The sequence below is a fragment of the Macaca fascicularis genome, chromosome 17 (assembly GCF_037993035.2).
Source record: "Macaca fascicularis isolate 582-1 chromosome 17, T2T-MFA8v1.1".
Taxonomy (NCBI): domain Eukaryota; kingdom Metazoa; phylum Chordata; class Mammalia; order Primates; family Cercopithecidae; genus Macaca; species Macaca fascicularis.
The window spans coordinates 27,111,619-27,133,134 of NC_088391.1; the positions used below are offsets into that span (position 1 = coordinate 27,111,619).

At 40.0% G+C, this 21,516-nt stretch overlaps 1 protein-coding gene across 9 annotated transcripts in view; it reads right to left on the minus strand.

Annotated features, from left to right (window-relative positions):
* The window catches only part of SUCLA2 (succinate-CoA ligase ADP-forming subunit beta), a 70,747-nt gene that overhangs the window by 26,058 nt on the left and 23,173 nt on the right, over window positions 1-21,516 (minus strand). For all 9 annotated transcript variants that reach the window (XR_012426947.1, XM_074022005.1, XM_045377230.3 and 6 more), the window contains 2 exons: window positions 14,412-14,540; window positions 7,979-8,117 (listed from right to left, as the gene is read on the minus strand). Coding sequence is in view for 8 of the 9 variants with exons in the window: in XM_074022005.1 (XP_073878106.1) it covers window positions 7,979-8,117; window positions 14,412-14,540 (268 nt within the window). In the remaining variant the exon portion in view is untranslated. The remainder of the gene's footprint in view (window positions 1-7,978; window positions 8,118-14,411; window positions 14,541-21,516) is intronic.

The window sequence follows — 21,516 nt, forward strand, 5'->3', positions numbered from 1 at the left end:
ATATCCAAAATAGACTGAAGCCTATTTTGCATGTAGATTGGTAGAAGCTTATTTTGCAGGTAGATCCTGCTGTGATTTGTCTTTGGTGGAAGTGGCAGACCAGAGAGAGAAACATGTATCAGAAGAAACTCTCTATTAGATGAACCTTTGATTCCTTGGTGGCTACATGGTCACCTATGGTATGGAGAAGAAACTATGAGATGAACCTTTGATTCCTGGGTGACTACATGGTCACCTATGGTATGGAGCTGCCTATGACACCCCTCCTCAGCATGAAGCGCCAGAAAGATCAATGACCGGATTCCTCATGATTGAGGAATTGATAAATAGAAAGGGAAGACTGAAACTGACCCAACAGTCTCCCATAGACTATTCTTTTGGATAAACACAGAAATTGACCTTTCTGGTCTTAAAGCTTAAGACTTATGAGTTCTTTCCTCAGGAAGGGACCTTGGGACCTCTCAAACCAAACGTATCGAAGAACTGAAACTCACCAGATCACCACATGCAGACAATGAGACTCTGACCCCTCATTCATTATTACTGCTTCCTTGCCCCTCCCTAGGTTTTGTTTCTTACACATTGTTACCTTTCTTCCCTGCTATATAAACCCCTGGTTTTAGTCTCTCAGGGAGATAGATTTGAGAATGAGATCCCATCTCCTCAGCTGCAGCACCCAACTAAACCCTTCTTCTTTGGCAATACCTCTCAGTGATTGGCTTTCTGTGTGGGAAGCAGCAGGACCTAGACCAAAGCCCTGGTGTTTTGGTAACAAAATGAATAAATATATTGAAGCTAATAAAAGCCATTTATATAAATGTTGAATAAGAAAATTATAAATATAGAAAGTGGTAAAACTAGAATGAACCTTGAAGAACTCAAGTGGAATTAGAGTTATCAGTATACATTTGGAGATTTTTTTTAAAATGGCAAAAACTGCAATTTTTGCACCAACCTAAATACTAAGAAACTGACCCCTTTGATAATGAGTATTCCTCACAATGAACACTACATTCCTTGCAGTTGTTCAGTTTGAAATATTTTCTCATTTCCATTACTATTTCTTCATTAATTCATAAAGTATTTTCTTTAAATTAAAAAATAAGCTGGGTGTGATGGCTCACACCTTTAATCTCAGCACTTCAGGAGGCTGAGGTGGGAGGATGGCTTGAGCACACGAGTTGGAGACGAGCCTAAGCAACAGACTGAGGGCCCATCTCTACAAAATTTTTTTTTTTTTTTTTTTTTTTTTTTGAGACGGAGTCGTGCTCTGTCGCCCAGGCTGGGGTGTAGTGGCCGGATCTCAGCTCACTGCAAGCTCCGCCTCTCGGGTTCCCGCCATTCTCCTGCCTCAGCCTCCCGAGTAGCTGGGACTACAGGCGCCCGCCACCACGCCCGGCTAGTTTTTTGTATTTTTTAGTAGAGACGGGGTTTCACCGTGTTAGCCAGGATGGTCTCAATCTCCTGACCTCGCGATCCGCCTGTCTCGGCCTCCCAAAGTGCTGGGATTACAGGCTTGAGCCACCGCGCCCGGCCTTACAAAAAATTTTTTTTAAAAATACAGATAGAAGGCCAGGCACGGTGGCTCACGCCTGTAATCCCAGCACTTTGGGAGGCTGAAGTGGGCAGATCACCTGATGTCAGGAGTTCAAGACCAGCCTGGCTAACATGGAGAAAACTCCACCTCTACTAAAAATACAAAAAAAGTAGCCAGGCATGGTAGCATGTGCCTGTAATCCCAGCTACTCGGGGGGCTGAGACAGGAGAATCTCTTGAACCCGGGGGATGGAGGTGAGCTGAGATCACACCACTGCACTCCAGCCTGGGCAACAGAACGAGACTTGGTCCCAAAACAAACAAGCAAGCAAACAAACAAAAAAAAAACCAGACATAAACATAGGTGTGTTTTTATGTATGTGTACAAACATACACATACACATACACACACATACTTCTTGGCTGTGTTTGCTGAAAAGGCCTAGAAGCAATGACACAATATTAGCAATATGCATTAAGTAGTATGTCTATCTTGGTACCTATTAATAAATATCGTTTTCCACAAAAAGAAGCCAAGGTCCTTTGGAGAAACAGTGGATTGCCAAACTGTGACAAGGAAAACAGAAGACAATCCTGGAATATATTGTTGCACAAAATTTAAAGCCTTGCTCAAATAATAATATGGGCATATCAAAAGGACAAAGGGAGGACTTACAGTCACACAAACCTTGAAAATGTTTGTAGCAGCTTGTTGGTAACAGCAAACTACTAGAAATAACCCAAATATCCTTCAAAGTGTAAATAGTTGAATGAAATCAGGTACTATCTATACAGTGGAATGCTACTCAGCAATAAAAAAGAAACTATTGGTAGATGCAACAACCTGGATAGACCTCAAAGGCATTATGTATAGTAAAAAGGTCAACTTTAAAAGGTTATATATTATATGATTGCATGTATATAACATTCTCAAAATTAAAAAAAAAAAAAAACTATAGAGGATGGAGAATAGACTAGTGATTTCCAGGGCACAGGGACAGGGTAGGAAAGAATTGGTAGAGGTTGTGAATACAAAGAGGTCTCCTGTATTGATGGAACAGTCTGTATCTTGATTGTGGTGGTGGCTACCCAAATCTATGTAAGGAATAAATTATACATACACACACAAATGACTGCAGGTTTAAAACGTTTAAAAAAAATGGTGAAAACTAAATAAAATATTTAGTCTAGCTAACAGTAATGAGCCAATGTCAACTAACTATGTGGGTGTATACAGCTAAATAAGATGTCATCAATGGGTGAAGGGCATGCAAGACCGTATTATTTTAACAACTTCCTGAAAGTGTATTTGTTTCAATATTGTAAGTTAAATTATAATTTTATTTATAATTTTTCATTTATTTAAAAAAAAAAAAAGAGGCCACAGGAGCAAGCCTGAAAGTGGCCTGTACTGGCCAAATCTGGGACAGTCCGTCCAACAAAATAATGATTAAAATGGGTAACTCATTGATTAAAGAATGGATAAGCCCATCCTAATACAAACGAATGGGGCAGAAGAGAAAGCTCTTCTTTTAATACAAAGTCAACTATTAAATATAGAAGTAATGATGTAGTTAGAAAATCATCAGTAGATGCCAAAACTAATGGGTAAAAGTTTGACAAGTAGTATAACATTTTCCCACAAATTTCATAGTAATTACAATGGGAAAAAATAATGATTCTATAATGAAAAAACCTTCTGGACACTACCTTAAACAAGTAAGCCAAGTTAACATTATCAATACTGGAACAAACCAACATAATGTACCTTCTGACAACGTGCACTATGAAGGAAAAAAACACCATGAGGGAACATCAAACAGAGAAACACAAACTGAAGGGCGTTCTACGAAATAAATGACCCCTTCTTTAAAAAAGAAAAAAAAAAAAAAAAAAAAGGAACAACAAAAACATAAGGTCAAGAAACAAATCAAACTTCAAGATCTGTTCCAGGTCAAATGGACGTGACAACTCAATTCAATGTGTGATCCTGGTCCTAGGGGAAAATAGTATAAAGGACATTCCTAGGACACCTGGCTACATTTGAATATGTATTTTGAATTAGATAATATTTTCTCAGTGTTAAATTTCTTGGTTTTCATAAATGTAGTCAGGTTATATAAGAAAATGTTCTTGGGTCACGCCTGTAATCCCAGCACTTTGGGAGGCCAAGGCGGGCAGATCATGAGGTCAGGAGATCAAGACCATCCTGGCTAACATGGTGAAACCCCGTCTCTACTAAAAACACAGAAAATTAGCCGTGTTGGCGGGCGCCTGTAGTCCCAGCTACTCGGGAGGCTGAGGCAGAAGAAAGGTGAGAACCCAGGAGGCAGAGCTTGCAGTCAGCCAAGATTGCGCCACTGCACTCCAGCCTGGGCGACAGAGCGAGACTGTCTCAAAAAAAAAAAAAAAAAAAGTTCTTGCTTTTAGACACTAGAAGAACAATGTCTCCAACTTACCCTTAATGGTTCCAAATATATTTTTATACACACAAATGCAAGTTTACGCAGACAGAAAGACAACAGAAAGAGAATAAAATAGAGTGAAATGTAAACAACTGGCAATGTTGAGGAAAGTGTATTTAGGAGTTCCCTATACTGTTTATTTTTGTATCAAAAATAAATTTAAAAGTAAGGGGAAAAAAGCCTACATGGTACCATATTCACAGTAAGGAATGATTTAGTTCAGCAAAATATCACCCATTAAATTAAATTAATGCTGTTGAATAGGAAAAAAATTGGCAATTCTTATGCTTTTGCTTTCCATATAAACTGGATAAGGATCCACTCTTGAATGGTTCTTGGACAGTTTTTAGTTAATCTTTAGATAACTACATTTAAGTTATACAGGCTGGTGCAAAAGTAATCACTGTTTTTTTTAAAAAAATGGCAAAAACTGCAATTTTTGCACCAACCTAAATACTAAGAAACTGACCCCTTTGATAATGAGTACTCCACACAATGAACAATACATTCCTTGCAGTTGCTCAGTTTGAAATATTTTCTCATTTCCATTATTGTTTCTTCATTAATTCATAAAGTATTTTCTTTAAATTTAAAAAAAAATAAGCTGGGTGTGATGGCTCACACCTTTAATCCCTGCACTTTAGGAGGCTGAGGTGGGAGGATGGCTTTGAGCACACAAGCTGGAGACGAGCCTAGGCAACAGACTGAGGGCTCATCTCTACAAAAAAATTTTTTAAAAATTAGCCAGGCATGGTGGCACGCACCTATAGTCCCAGCTACTCAAGAGGCTGAAAAGGGAGGATTGCATGAGCCCAGAAGACTGCAGTGAGCTGTGACTGTGTCACTGTACTCCGGTCTGGGCAACACAGCAAGACTGTCTCAAAAAATTAAAAAATACAATATTTTATATTAATTTCCAATGTTATTGCTTTGTGTTTAAAGATCATTATCTGTGTTATGAATTCTTGGATATCTGCTAATACTTTTTAATTTGTGACTCAGTATTAAGGTTTTTAAAATCAGTATTTGGATTTTAAAAAAGTGTTTTTCTAAATACTGGGTAGCCCATTAAATTTTAAAAAGGAGGGGAGGGGCATGAGGAACACCTAGTGAAGGCAGTAGTCCTTGCTAGGCCTCTGGAGGACACTCCAGAAGATCAAGGTAGGTTTACTGAGGAAGCAGTTGAGGGCGATTCTCCAATGGAAAAATACTCAGGGTAAAATCCCTAGGAAAGAGATTTCTTAGGCAGAAGGTCTGTAACAGGCAGTAGAAGCAGCCACTGACAATACATGCTCACAAGTAAGTATGGGTAGAATATCAGTAGAGCCCATTCTCAGTTCACACGGAGGTGCCTATTTCATGGTACTCAACAGGGGAGATGACACATTGGTAGTTTTCCTCTCTAGAAATAACAAATGCATAGTACCAAAATCAATTTTTGCTTGGAGATTTCTCCTGAGTTTCAGTCCACAGGAAAATAATCAGGATGACTGGTATTCTGGTGAGACTAGTATCTGTCTACTCTTCTTCACTCAGATACCACTGAATTTCTGCCACAATCTTTGATAAAACTAAGGCCAAGGTTCTGGGAACATAGTAATGCTTTGGATAATTGTTCCCAGTGAATGGCTAAGGTTTTGGGGTGCTATTATTTCCCCAAATTTGGTAACTGAGGAGTCAAAGCTGTGATAAACTTGTATATATTAATATGTTATATATCTTTAAATGTGAAACACATAAGAGACTTAAAATTCAAACAATAATAACTTCTGAGACCATGAAGAAACTCAACCCATTCCCATGAGAAACTGTCAAAATTGCCATGGTTGAAAGAATCCCACTCCACCTAGAATCCATAATTCCTCTAGATAATAGTCAATCAAACAACAAATTAGAGAGAACATCAATTTCCTTGAACTTCTGCCTCAAATAAGAGAATTTGATGTAGGACTTCAGTTATGAAGGTCCTTTGGATCTTATCACATTTGGACTTTAAATTCCAAGTGTGTCTTCATGCAGTTTACTATTAGAGTTTTTTAGAATATCTTAATGCCATAATTTAATCTGACTGCAGAACTTTAGCTTTACTTGAAAGCTTAAAAAAAGAAAATAAAGTTCTCACTGCAGAACCTTTACTTTAGCTTTACTAAAAATAGAATAAGATACTCTAAAAAACTAAAAGTAAAGCTAAAGTAAAATATTAATTGATTAAACATTTAAAAGTAAAAAAGAAACAATTTAAAAAATAGAACATATCTGACTAAACTGACCCAAAAGAAAAAACAGAACACATTGAGGATATTTACTGATCTTAAGATGGAGAAAGCTGGGCGTGGTGGCTCACGCCTGTAATCCCAGCACTTTGGGAGGCCAAGGTGGGCGGATCATGAAGTCAGGAGATCGACACCATGGTGAAACCCTGTCTCTACTAAAAAAAATACAAAAAATTAGCCGGGCGTGGCAGCGGGCGTCTGTAGTCCCAGCTACTCGGGCGGCTGAGGCAGGAGAATGGTGTGAACCCGGGAGGCGGAATTTGCAGTGAGCCGAGATCGCGCCACTGTACTCCAGCCTAGGCGACACAGCAAGACTCCATCTCCAAAAAAAAAAAAAAGTGTAAAAGATGGAGAAAAAAAAATATCTCAGTATAAAAGTAATGGAACTTGGCTGGGCGCAGGGGCTCATGCCCGCAATTCCAGCACTTTGGGAGGCCGGGGCAGGCAGATCACCTAAGGTCAGGAGGTCAAGACCAGCCTGGCCAACATGGTGAAACCTCACCTCTACTAAAAACACAAAAAAAATTATCTAGGTGTGGTGGTGCATGTCTGTAGTCCAAGCTACTTGGGAGACTGAGGCAGAAGAATTACTTGAACCCAAGAGGCAGAGATGGCAGTGAATCCAGATCACGCCATTGCACTCCAGTGTGGGCAACAAAGCAAAGACTCAGTCTCAAAAAAAAAAAAAGTAATGAGATTTGAGTACATGCAAAAACAAAAATATTTCCCCAAAAATCAAATAACATTAAACAATAAAGTACAATCTCAGAAAAAGATTCAGACCAAATGTCAGACAAAAGATTGACATCCTTAATATATAAAGACCCCATATACATAAAGAGTTCCCCAGGATATGTTACTAAGTGAATAAAGAAAGATGCAAAATGTATATAGTATGCAATCTATATATCCAGATAGCTAATTCCATAAAATTACAGCTCAATCACCACCACACTGGATACACTAACCCAGCACTGCCCAATAAAACCTTCTGCAATGATGGAAATGTTCTATATGTGTGCTCTCTTAATATGGTAACCACATTTGGCTATTGAGTATTTGAACCATGACTAGTGCAACTAAGTAAATGAATTTTTAAATCTTATGTAACTTTAATTAATTTTAATAACTACATGGGGCTGATTGTCACTGTATTGGACAGTGCAGTTCCGACCCCTTTGTGCATGTCTCTATAAGGTGTTTTATTTTTTTTGTTTTGTTTTAATGAGTTTAATATTTGTTCATATTCGGCCGGGCGCGGTGGCTCAAGCCTGTAATCCCAGCACTTTGGGAGGCCGAGACAGGCGGATCACGAGGTCAGGAGATCGAAACCATCCTGGCTAACACGGTGAAACCCCGTCTCTATTAAGAAATACAAAAAACTAGCCGGGCGAGGTGGCGGGCGCCTGTAGTCCCAGCTACTGGGGAGGCTGAGGCCGGAGAATGGCGTGAACCCGGGAGGCGGAGCTTGCAGTGAGCTGAGATCCGGCCACTGCACTCCAGCCTGGGCGACAGAGCGAGACTCCGTCTCAAAAAAAAAAAAAAAAATATTTGTTCATATTCGTTCTATTTGTTATTTTTTTAAAAAGCTTCTACATAGGTAGAAGTTTAATTTCTTTAACTTCTATGAGTTTAACTTCCTTAGGGAAGCATATAACAGAGAAATAAATGAATAATCATATTAGACAAAAGAAGATACTTTACCAGCTCCATCTGAATCTTCCACCATTGGATTTATTTCTATCATGGTTGCATCATATTTCAGAAAAAGGCTGTAAAGCTTGACCATGTTTTCTGCTGCTGATTCCACAATATTAGGTGGAAATCCCATCTTCTGTGCAAGCTGAAATCAGTATTTCTTTTTATTATAGGTGGTTTGCATATGTCTAATCAACATTATTGTAAATAAAAAGCCTTGTAGTTTGTCACTTAAACGATAAATGAGTCATTTATAGTCAAACATTAATTACTGAAATAGCAGCTACCATTACTAAATGGTTAAACAAAACTTTTTACTCAAAATCTTCAAAGAGTAGATATTATGCCCATTTTATAGATGAGAAAGAGATTCAGAGAGATCAAGTAACTTGCCATTGGCCTAGATTCCAGTTCCAGGGTTTATTCCATAATGTCCATACTGCCTAAGCTTTATGGCCAACCTAAGCTGAAAGAAGAGGCTTATATCTTATTAAAACTACATATAAAATGTGGGCCAGGCACAGTGGCTCACGCCTGTAATCCCTGCACTTTGGAAGGCCGAGGGGGCCGGATCGCTTGAGGCCAGGAGTTAGGGACCAGCCTGGCCACCACAGTGAAACCCTGACTCTACTAAAAATATAGAATGTGGCAACCCCAATAGTCCAAATAAAAGCCAAAATATTAGAAGACCCTATTTTACCTTTTGTGTAATTTATAAAGAGTGTCTATCAAGCAATAAGAATGCATGTCATTCAGTCAAATGAGTGTTACCCCATTCATTCAAAAATGTACCGAGCACCTAATAAATTCCAGGCACTGTGCTAGGCCCAAAAGATAAAGATATTTAACTTTATAATATAATAAAGGAGTTTACAGTCTTGAGGGATTCCCAATTAGAGATACCCATAGAGCTTTTAAACAATACAATATCAAGGTCCCAACTCAGAAGTTCTGGTTGACAAGTTTTACACTGGATCAAGCATCTATCATTTTTCAAGTTTCACAAGCAATTCTGAACCACTGGTACAGAGGGTACATGTCTATATGTTTATTCTAACAGTGCTGCCACTGCTCAGGAACACTATAGAGAATTCTTTCCTATTTTTCATTTGCTATCTAAGGTTGTAACACATTCTTTTGATTTTCAAGAACAAAAAATTCTTAAATTCTTTGAAGATGAAGAAGATATTTACAAAGAGCCAAATGCCAATAAATAAATGATCAAGCTAAACAATGTAATCTGGGCGCAGTGGCTCATGTCTGTAATACCAGCACTTTGGGAGGACAAATGGATCACTTGAGGCCAGGAGTTTGAGACCAGCCTGGGCAACATGGTGAAACACTGTCTCTACTACAAATACAAAAATTAGCCAGGTGTGGTGGCGCATGCCTATAATCCCAGCTACTTGAGAAGCTGAGACACAAAAATTGCTTTGAACTCAAGAGGTGGAGGTTGCAGTGAGCCGAGATCACACCACTGCACTCCTGCCTAGGTGACAGAGTGAGACTCTGTCTCCAAAAAACAAACAAAAAGCACTAAGGAATGTAATCTTTTGTTATGACCTATTTCAAATAAAGAATAATATGAAAGTACCATTTTATTATGAAAGTTTTTCACTATGTCATAACTCACCTAAAAAACCAAAAACTAAAACCAAATGTTTAGGCTTAAACATTTGAAAACTACAAATTCTGATCAATTCATTATGACAGCAATTTGCTAATGCTAGGCACTATTTCCACTCATCACCATCAGGAAAAATGCTATATAATCTTAGATTATTTCTTCATGTATTCTTGTAAACCAAGTATTTTCTTCCTCATCTAAATTTCACTCTCATCATCTTCACATAACTACCTAATAAATCAAATCTGTGCCTTTTAAACATTTATATCATTCATCTGCCAAAATTATTTGCTTTACTCTCCATCAGAAACATTTCTCTATCTCCTTTAAACCTTTGTGCCGGTCAAAATTCTTGCACTTGGCTGGGCACAGTGGCTCACGCCTATAATCCCAGCACTTTGGGAGGCCGAGGTGGGCAGATCATGAGGTTAGGAGTTCGAAACCTGCCTGGCCAACATGGTGAAACCCCATCTCTACTAAAAATACAAAAATTAGCTGGGAATGGTGGCGGGTGCTTATAATCTCAGCTACTTGAGAGCTGAGGCAGGAAGATCGCTTGAACCCGGGAGGCAGAGGTTTCAGTGAGCCGAGATCATGCCACTGCACTCCAGTCTGGGTGACAGAGCAAGACTCCGACTCAAAAAAAAAAAAAAAAAAAAAAAATTATTGCACTTGCTGTACTTCAATACCATAAACTTATTCTTTTTTTTTTTTTTTTTTTTTTTGAGACGGAGTTTCACTCTTTTTGCCCAGGCTGGAGTGCAATGGTGTGATCTCAGCTCACCGCACCCTCCACCTCCCGGGTTCAAGCAATTCTCCTGCCTCAGCCTCCCGAGTAGCTGGGATTACAGGCATGTGCCATCATGCCTGGCTAATTCTGTTTTTTTTTTTTTTTTTTTTTTTTTTGAGACAAAGTCTTGCTATGTCGCCCAGGCTGGAGTGCAGTGGCCGGATCTCAACTCACTGTAAGCTCCACCTCCCGGGTTCACGCCATTCTCCTACCTCAGCCTCCCCAATATCTGGGACTACAGGCGCCCGCCACCTCGCCCGGCTAGTTTTTTGTATTTTTTTTTTTTTTAGTAGAGACGGGGTTTCACCGCGTTAGCCAGGATAGTCTCGATCTCCTGACCTCGTGATCCGCCCGCCTCGGCCTCCCAAAGTGCTGGGATTACAGGTTTGAGCCACCGCGCCCGGCCGCTAATTTTGTATTTTTAGTAGAGACGGGGTTTCTCCATGTTGGTCAGGCTGGTCTTGAACTCCTGACCTCAGGTGATCCACCCACCTCGGCCTCCCAAAGTGCTGGGATTACAGGCGTGAGTCACCACGCCCAGCCATAAACTTATTCTGACATAGTTTCTCATGAAGAAATGTTTAAGGAGAATGGTGTGAACCCGGGAGGCGGAGCTTGCAGTGAGCCAGGATCACGCCACTGCACTCCAGCCTGGGCAATAGAGCGACACTCCATCTCAAAAAAAAATAAAATAAAATAAAAATAAAAATAAAAATGTTTAACTTCAAAGTTCAATATTCGAACTTTTCTTTTAAGATGAGTCACTAGGCCAGGTACAGCGGCTCACACCTGTAATCCTAGCACTTTGGGAGGCCCAGGCAGGCAGAACACTTGAGATCAGGAGTTCTGGAACCGCCTGCCAATATGGTGAAACCCTGTCTCTACTAAAAATACCAAAAAAAAGTTAGCTGGGCATGGTGGTGCATGCCTGTAATCCTAGCTACTTGGGAGGCTGAGGTGGGAGGATTGCTTGAACCTGAGAGGTGGAGGTTGCAGCAAGCCGAGATCGTGCCACTGCACGCTCCACCCTGGGTGACAGAGCGAGACTCTCCATCTCAAAAACAAACAAACGAAAAGATGAGTCACTTATTTTTATATCCAGAACAAACAATTTAATTCAATAGCAGCATTACAAATACTACCAAGCAACTCTCACAGGCCATAATATTAAACTCAATGGGGACTTTTTTGTGTGAGGGGAAGAATGGAGGGGAAGGAGCACACAAGGACAATAGAGAAGACCAGTAAAACTGTAGGCAAAATTTTATTGTGAACATATACAAACTGAAAGAAGGACCACAGCATTCAATGAATTCTTAAAATCATTCATAAACCACAGCTCTATCATGGAGATATATAAGACAGTGTCCCATCCATTCTATACTTACAGAAAATAAAGGGGACACAGGAATATTTTAAATGTTCAACCACTTAAACCATGGAGATATAAAATCCAGACTACAAAAAATAATGAATGATAATCACCTCAGTTTCTTCAACAACTAAACTGGAAGAAAAAAGATGAAGACGGCAAAAAAGAGAAACCTGCAAGTTTTTGAAGACCTGTGAGACAAATCAGTCAGTAAATATGAAGGGGCCCGGCGCAGTGACTCACGCCTGTAATCCTAGCACTTTGGCAGGCCGATGAGGGCGGATCACCTGATGTCAGGAGTTCAAGACCAGCATGGCCAACATGGCAAAACCCCATCTCTACTTTTAAAAAAGTACAAAAATTAGCCAGGCATGGTGACGTGCACCTGTAGTCCCAGCTACTCAGTAGGCTGAGGCAGGAGAATAGCTTGAACCCAGGAGGGAGAGGTTGTGGATCACGAGGTCAGGAGATCGAGACTACCCTGGCTAAGGCGGTGAAACCCCATCTCTACTAAAAAAAAAAAAAAATACAAAAAACTAGCCCAGGCCAGGCGCGGTGGCTCAAGCCTGTAATCCCAGCACTTTGGGAGGCCGAGGCAGGTGGATCACGAGGTCAGGAGATCGAGACTATCCTGGCTAACATGGTGAAACCCCGTCTCTACTAAAAATACAAAAAAAAAACTAGCCAGGTGTGGTGGCGGGCGCCTGTAGTCTCAGCTACTTGGGAGGCTGAGGCGGGAGAATGGCGTGAACCCGGGAGGCGGAGCTTGCAGTGAGCCGAGATCATGCCACTGCACTCCAGCCTGGGAGACACAGCGAGACTCCGTCTCAAAAAAAAAAAAAAAAAAAAAAAAACTAGCCGGGCGAGGTGGCGGGCGCCTGTAGTCCCAGATATTCGGGAGGCTGAGGTAGGAGAATGGCGCGAACCCGGGAGGCGGAGCTTGCAGTGAGTTGAGATCCGGCCACTGCACTCCAGCCTGGGCGACAGAGCAAGACTTCTCTCAAAAAAAAAAAAAACCAAATTAGCCAGGCATGGTGGCACATTTTGTTGGAGGCGGAGGTTGCGGTGAGCTGAGATCACACCATTGCACTCCAGCCTGGGCAAAAAGAGTGAAACTCCGTCTCAAAAAAAAAAAAAAAATAAATAAGTTTATGGTATTGAAGTACAGCAAGTGCAATAATTTTTTTTTTTTTTTTTTGAGTCGGAGTCTTGCTCTGTCACCCAGACTGGAGTGCAGTGGCATGATCTCGGCTCACTGAAACCTCTGCCTCCCGGGTTCAAGCGATTTCCCTGCCTCAGCTCTCAAGTAGCTGAGATTATAAGCACCCGCCACCATTCCCAGCTAATTTTTGTATTTTTAGTAGAGATGGGGTTTCACCATGTTGGCCAGGCAGGTTTCGAACTCCTAACCTCATGATCTGCCCACCTCGGCCTCCCAAAGTGCTGGGATTATAGGCGTGAGCCACTGTGCCCAGCCAAGTGCAAGAATTTGACCGGCACAAAGGTTTAAAGGAGATAGAGAAATGTTTCTGATGGAGAGTAAAGCAAATAATTTTGGCAGATGAATGATATAAATGTTTAAAAGGCACAGATTTGATTTATTAGGTAGTTATGTGAAGATGATGAGAGTGAAATTTAGATGAGGAAGAAAATACTTGGTTTACAAGAATACATGAAGAAATAATCTAAGATTATATAGCATTTTTCCTGATGGTGATGAGTGGAAATAGTGCCTAGCATTATTATATTATAAGATCGTACCACTGCACTCCAGCCTAAGTGACAGAGCAAGACTCCATCTCAAAGAAAATAAATAAAATAACAATGAAGGACCTTATTTGGATCCTGAGTCAAACAAATTGTAGATGAAAAATTGCTTTGAAACAACTAGAGAAATTTGAATGACTAAGTAAGCGATGATACTAAGAAATCATTGTTGGCTGGGCGTGGTGGCTCACGCCTGTAATCCCAGCACTTTGGGAGGCCGAGGTGGGTGGATCACCTGGAGTCAGGAGTTCAAGATCAGCCTGACCAACAAGGTGAAACCCTGTCTCTACTAAAAATACAAAAATCAGCCAGGTGTGGTAGCTGGCGCCTGTAATGCCAGCTACTTGGGAGGCTGAGACAGAAGAATTGCTTGATCCCAGGAGGCAGAGGCTGTGGTGAGCCAAGATGGTGCCACTATATTCCAGCCTGAGCAACGGAGCTAGACTCCGTCTAAAAAACAAAAAAAAAAGAAAAAAAAAAGAAATTATTGTTAATTTTACTAGACAGGGTAATGGTATAGTGACTTTTTTTTTTTTTTTTTGAGACAGAGTCTCACTCTGTCACCCAGGCTGGAGTGCAGCGCCACAATCTGGGCTCACTGCAACCTCCGCTTCCTGGGTTCAAGCGATTCTTCTGCCTCAGCCTCCCGAGTAGCTGGGACTACAGGCATGCACCACCATGCCTGGCTAATTTTTTTTTTTATTTTTAGTAGAGATGGGGGTTTCACTATATTGGCCAGGCTGGTCTCAAACTCCTGACCTTATGATCCACCTGACACTCAAAATATTTAAATAAGTTTTGACAATACTTCAGTTGTATAGTTATCTTTAAATATCATAATTCTCTAATGATAAGGTAGAAATTTTTCAGGAATACAACATACCTGGAGAGCTTGTTCCTTTTTGATGCCTTCTTCAATATCAATAGGTTCTGTAATTATTGCTTCAGGAGTCTCAGCAGCAACATCTTCAATGTTGACACCACCCTGTGAACTTCCTATTAATACAGGACCCTGGCAAGGGTAGGAAACAACCAAAACTAGATTTATTTTAGACTCATCAATGAAACTTTAAAACCTACCCATGCATAATATCAGATGTAAGCATCTATTACTCTCTACCCATATTTTAAAATTTTCTTAAGAATTTATCCTCACATCTCCAGCATAGTGCCCTCTTATAAATATTCAATTAAAGCAATGAAAAAAAAGTAAAAAAAAAAAAAGAAGAAAATAATGGCTTGCCTGCAAGAAAAATAGATTTAAAATATACACAAAAACTTACACCACAATAGCAACAACTTGGAACCAACTCAAATGCCCATCAATGATACACTGGATAAAGAAAATATGGCACATATACCATGGGATACTATGCAGCCATTAAAAAAGAATGTGTTCATGTCCTTTGCAGTGACATGGATAAAGCTGAAAACTGTTATTCTGAACAAACTAACACAAGAACAGAAAACCAAACACCACATGTTCTCACTCATAAGTGGGAACTGAACAATGAGAACACATGGACACAGGGAGGGGAACATCACACACCGGGGCCTGTGGGGGTTTGGGGGCAAGGAGAGGGATAACATTAGGAGAAATACCTAATGTAGATGACAGGTTGATGGGTGCAGCAAATCACCATGGCACATTTACACCTATGTAACAAATCTGCACTTTATGTACATGTATCCCAGAACTTAAACTAAAAAGAAAAAAAAGAAAAAAACAAATTTACACCAAATATGTAAACATATACATGTGAAATATAACCTATGCATTTTTCATAAAAACTGAGGGGACATTAAAAGTATTGCCTAAAGCATCAACACTAGAAAATCCTGAAAACAGGTATTTGAAAGAAAAAGCCTAAGAAAACATAAAGTCTAAGCTCTAATCCTACTGCAAGACAACGAAAAAGAAAGCTGGTAGCTGGGCGCTTTGGCTCTCACCTGTAATCCCAGCACTTTGGGAGGCTGAGGCGGGTGGATCACAAGGTCAGGAGATGGAGACTATCCTGGCTAACATGGTGAAATCCCATCTCTACTAAAAATACAAAAAACTAGCCGGGCGTAGTGGCAGGCGCCTGTAGTCCCAGCTACTGGCGAGGCTGAGGCAGAATGGCCTGAACCCAGGAGGTGGAGATTGCAGTGAGCCAAGATGGCGCCAATGCACTCCAACCTGGGCAACAGAGTCAGACTCCGTCTCAAAAAAAAAAAAAAAAAAAAAGAAAGAAAGAAAGCTGGCCAGACCCAGTGGCTCACACCTGTAATCACAGCACTTTGGGAGGCCAAGGCAGGAGGACTGCTTGAGCTCAGGAGTGAAGAGCAGCCTGGGCAACATAGTAAGACTCCATTTCTACAAAAAATACAAAGAAATTAGCCAGGCATGCTGGCATGCCCCTTTAGTCCCAGCTACACAGCAGGCTGAAATGGGAGGATGACTTGAGACTGAGAGATCAAGGCTGCAGTGAGCTGTGATCACACCATGGCACTCCAGCATGGGGAAAGAGCAAGACCCTGTCTCAAAAAAAAAGTAAAATAAAATAAATAAAAGAGAAAGCTAACTAGTTTGAAAGAATAGCTCTGGGTATTATCATGAACAAGATGAGAAGGTAAGGTATCAATACCAATAATTATTAACCTTTAAGTTCTTGAATATCAATCAAGAAAAAATCATAAATTATCTAATATATCTACTAATTTATGCATTAAACTAGAAATAATGTTAACATGAAAAAATAGAGAAACAATAAAACTGTATTTAAAGATTATTTACTGACATAGGAAAATACTGTAGTGTGTTATGTAGTGTATGTTTACATGTAGTGTTATGTACGAAAAAATGACACAAAACCCTAGGAAACGACCCTAGGTCGTTTTCTCAATTGTATTATTTTTTTAACATAAAATGCGTTTCAATGTGCTCCATATTGACAGAAACAAAAGAAGAGTGGGGAATAAAACATTAAAAGACTTTTGTTATTTTAAATGCAACTCTTTTCCAAAAAAATTGTTTTAACAATGAACACATTACTTTTATACCCAGAAAAAAAAAAAAAAAAACAGGCATGACAATTTTTTTTTTTAATCAAAAGACTAATTTCACTTTTCTTTGATACGGAATGTTGTTCTGTCACCCAGGCTGGAGTGAAATGGTGCGATCTCAGCTCACTGCAACCTCTGCCCCCCAGGTTCAAGGGGTTCTCCTGTCTCAGCCTTCCAAGTAGCTGGGAATACAGGCATGCGCCACCATGCCCAGTTATTTTTTGTATTTTTAGTAGAGACAGGGTTTCACCATCTTGGCCAAGTTGGTCTTGAACTCCTGACTTCATGTGATTCACCTGCCTCAGCCTCCCAAAGTGCTGGGATTATAGGCGTGAGCCACCACGTGAGCCTAATTCCACTTTTCTATCCTAGCACTTAGTGTTTTAGTAACATACTCATTTAAGGTATAAATTAGGCCGGGCGCAGTGGCTCAAGCCTGTAATCCCAGCACTTTGGAAGGCCGAGACGGACGGATCACGAGGTCAGGAGATCGAGACCATCCTGGCTAACACGGTGAAACCCCGTCTCTACTAAAAAATACAAAAAACTAGCCGGGCGAGGTGGCGGGCGCCTGTAGTCCCAGCTACTTGGGAGGCTGAGGCAGGAGAATGGCGTAAACCCGGGAGGCGGAGCTTGCAGTGAGCTGAGATCCGGCCACTGCACTCCAGCCCGGGCGACAGAGCGAGACTCTGTCTCAAAAAAAAAAAAGGTATAAATTAAAGGAATAGTATTGCATTCGTTACTGTTTAGAGAACAAAACAGTCCTTCAAATAGTTTAAATACTGCAGTAACAAAAATTAAAAAGAAGAATCTATCACTTTTTTAAGAGTGTTAAACTTCTATTTAGGAAAAAATTATTTTGTATTGTGTGATTCGATTTCTATAAACATTTGTAACAAGGAATTTGGCTGACTTTTGTCCCCAGGGTCTTGGGAGTAACTTCTAAACCCTCCAACCACATCTGATAGTTGATGCTAACAAGGAGACTTATGGTGGGCTCCTAGACAGTTTACACTAAGGACATGACTCAGGTGGGCAATGGCCACGCCAGAAAGATCGATGTGATTAGAGGTTTAGGGTTTTCAGCCAAATTATATCAACCCACTCTGCAGAGAAGAAATGGGCTAAGTCAACTGCATAGACAATGATTCAATCAATGATACCCAGGCTGGGTGTGGCGGCTCACATCTGTAATCCTAGCACTTCGGGAAGCCAAGGCAGGAGGATTGCTTGAGTCCAGGAGCTCGAGACCAGCCTGGGCATCATAGTGAGAACCTGTCTCTACAAAAATTTAAAATTAAAAAAAATTTTTTTTGTTTAATGCCTACACCATGGACCCCCAATGAAAACTCTGGACACCAAGGCCAGCAAGATGACAAAATAGAAAGCCCAAGACCATGCTCCCTGACAAAAACACTGACTTTAGCAACAATATATGATCCAAAAAGCTTTTATGACAATGACAGAAACCAATTAGGAAGTCACAGTACCCCAGGTAAGCTCAAAGCCAAGAACATCTGTATTGAAATTCAACATCAGCATCCTTCCCCCTACCACTCCAAACTAATAGTTTGGGATTAAAAGGCTTCTCCATTTGGAGAGAAAGAGAAGAGTAGAACACATGTTCAACATTCCAGCTGCTTGGAGGGCTGTCCAAGGGACTGTTTCCTGTCTCAACTGACATGGGTGCTGTTGGGGAACCAGCATACTCTGGATGCCTGTGGGGCATCGAGAACAAAGGCGAGTGCACAGGCTCATGGCAGCACCAGAAAATGTGTAACATCCCAGAGAGAAGTTGACACAGCTTACCACAACTAGAAAACACACTCAGCTCCTGATTTTTTTACAGGTTGAGTATTCCTCATCTGAAATGCTTAGGACCAGAAGATTTTGGATTTCTTTGAATATCGAAATATTAGCATTATACTTACCATTTGAGCATCCCAAATCTAAAAATCTGAAATCCAGAATGCTCCAATGAGCATTTCTTTTAAGTGTCATGTCAGTGCTGAAAAAGCTTAGGATTTTATAGCATTTTGGATTTCAGAATTTCAGATTTGGGATGCTCAAGCTATATTTATACCACAAGATACTAGAAAAAGAACAGCTAGGCCAGGCACAGTGGCTCACACCTGTAATCCCACCACTTTGGGAGGCCGAGGCAGGCGGATCACGAGGTCAGGAGATTGAGACCATCCTGACTAATACGGTGAAACTCCGTCTCTACTAAAAATGCAAAAAATTAGCCAGGCGTGGCAGCGGGCACCTGTAGTCCCAGCTACTCGGGAGGCTGAGGCGGGAGAATGGCGTGAACCCGGAAGGCGGAGCTTACAGTGAGCTGATATTGCACCACTGCACTCCAGCCTGGGCAACTGAGCGAGTCTCCGTCTCAAAAAAAAAAAAAAAAGAAAAAGAACAGCTAAACCCAAAGTTGGCAGAAGGAAGAAAATCATAAAGATTAGAGCAGAAATAAAAGAAACAGGGAATAGAAAAAAAAAATCAACAAAACTGCAAATTGGCTCATTGAAAAAGTGGATAAAATTGACAATCCTTTAACTATAAAAAAAAAAAAGACTGAAAAAACAAAAATCAGAAGTGAAAGGAGACATTACTACTGTAACAGAAATAGAAAAGAGCCTAAGAGACTGTTATGAAAAACTATATATCAACAAATTGAATAAACTAGAAGAAATGGATAACTTCCTAGAAACAGTCTTCAAAATCATAAAGAAATAAAACTACGAACAGACCTATAAGTAGTAATGATACTCAATCAGTAATCAAAAACGTCTAAGCAACAGGAAGCCCAGGACCAAAGGGCTTCACTGGAAAATTCTATCAAACATTTAAAGAACTGAACCAATCTTTCCCAAACTCTTTAAAAAATTGAAAAGGACAGAAAATTTCCATACTCACTCTATGAAGCCAGCATTACCATGATACCAAAATCACAGAAAGGTACTAAAAGAAAACTACAGGATAATACCTCTGATTAATAATGATAAAAAAAAAATACCCTCAACAAAATACTAGCAAACTGAATTCAACAACACATTAAATGGACTTTACATCATGATCAAGTAAGACTTACTCCTAGAATGCAAGGATGGTTCAACATACAGAAATTCAGTATAATACATCCTATTAACAGAATGAAGGACAAAAACCACAATAATCTCAATTGACACATAAAAGGCATTTAACAAGCTTGAATACCCTTTCATGATAAAAACAAACAAAAAAAGACTGAAGGAAACAACTGCAATATAATAAAGGCCATATAAGAAAACTCATAGCCAACATCATACACAATAATGAGAAACTGAACATCAATGTGCAAAAATCACAAGCATTCCTATACACAAATAGACAAAGAACCAAATCATGAGTGAACTCCCATTCACAACTGCTACAAAGACAATACAATACCTAGAAATACAACTTACAAGAGATGTGAAGGACCTCTTCAAAGAGAACTACAAACCACTACTAAAGGAAATAAGAGAGGACACAAACAAATGGAAAACATTCCATGCTCATGGATAGGAAGAATCAATATCATGAAAATGGCCATACTGCCCAAAGTATTTTATGGTCAGTGCTATCCCCATCAAGCTACCATTGACTTTCTTCACAGAATAGGAAAAAAACTACTTTAAATTTCATATGGAACCCAAAAAGAGCCCACATAGACAAAATAATCCTAAGCAAAAAGAACAAAGCTGGAGGCATCACGCTACCTGACTTCAAACTATACTACAAGGCTACAGTAACCAAAACAGCATGGTACTGGTACCAAAACAGATATACAGAACAACGGAACAGAACAGAGGTCTCAGAAATAATGCCACACATCTACAACTATATGATCTTTGACAAATCTGGCAAAAACAAGCAATAAGAAAGGATTCCCTATTTAATAAATGGTGTTGGGAAAACTGATTAGCCATATGCAGAAAGCTGAAACTGGATCCCTTCCTTACACCTCATACAAAAATTAACAAGATTGATTAAAGGCTTAAACATAAGACCTAAAACCATAAAAATCCTAGAAGAAAACCTAGGCAATACCATTCAAGACATAGGCATGGGCATGAATAAACACCAAAGCATGAATAAAACACCAAACTTCATGAATAAAACACCAAAGCAATGGCAACAAAAGCCAAAATTGACAAATGGGATCTAATTAAATTAAAGAGCTTCTGGACAGCAAAAGAAACTATCATCAGAGTGAACAGGCAACATACACAATGGGAAAAAATTTTTGCAATCTATACATCTGATAATATCCAGAATCTACAAGGAACTTAAACAAATTCACAAGAAAAAAACAAACCCCATCAAAAAGTGGGAGAAGGATATGAACAGACACTTCTCAAAAGAAGACATTTATGCAGCCAACAAACATGAAAAAAAGCTCATCATCAATGTTCATTAGAGAAATGCGAATCAAAACCACAGTGAGATACCATCTCATGACAGAACGGTGATCATTAAAAAGTCAGGAAACAGGCCGGGCACGGTGCCGCATGCCTATAATCCCAGCACTTTGGGAGGCCGAAGTGGGCGGATCATGAAGTCAGGAGATCGAGACCATCCTGGTTAACACGGTGAAACCCTGTCTCTACTAAAAATACAGGAATTTAGCCAGGAGTAGTGGAGGGTGCCTGTATTTCCAGCTACTCAGGAGTCTGAGGCAGGAGAATGGCATGAACCCGGGAGGTGGAGGCTACAGTGAGCTGAGATCATGCCACTGCACTCCAGCCTGGGTGACAGAGCGAGCTCCGTGTCAAAAAATAAAAATAAAAAATAAAATAAAAATAAAAAGACACAAACAAATGGAAAGACATCTTATGATCACAGACTGGAAGGCTTAATATTGTTAAAATGTGCATACTACCATAAGCAATCTACAGATTCAACGTAATCTCTATCAAAAT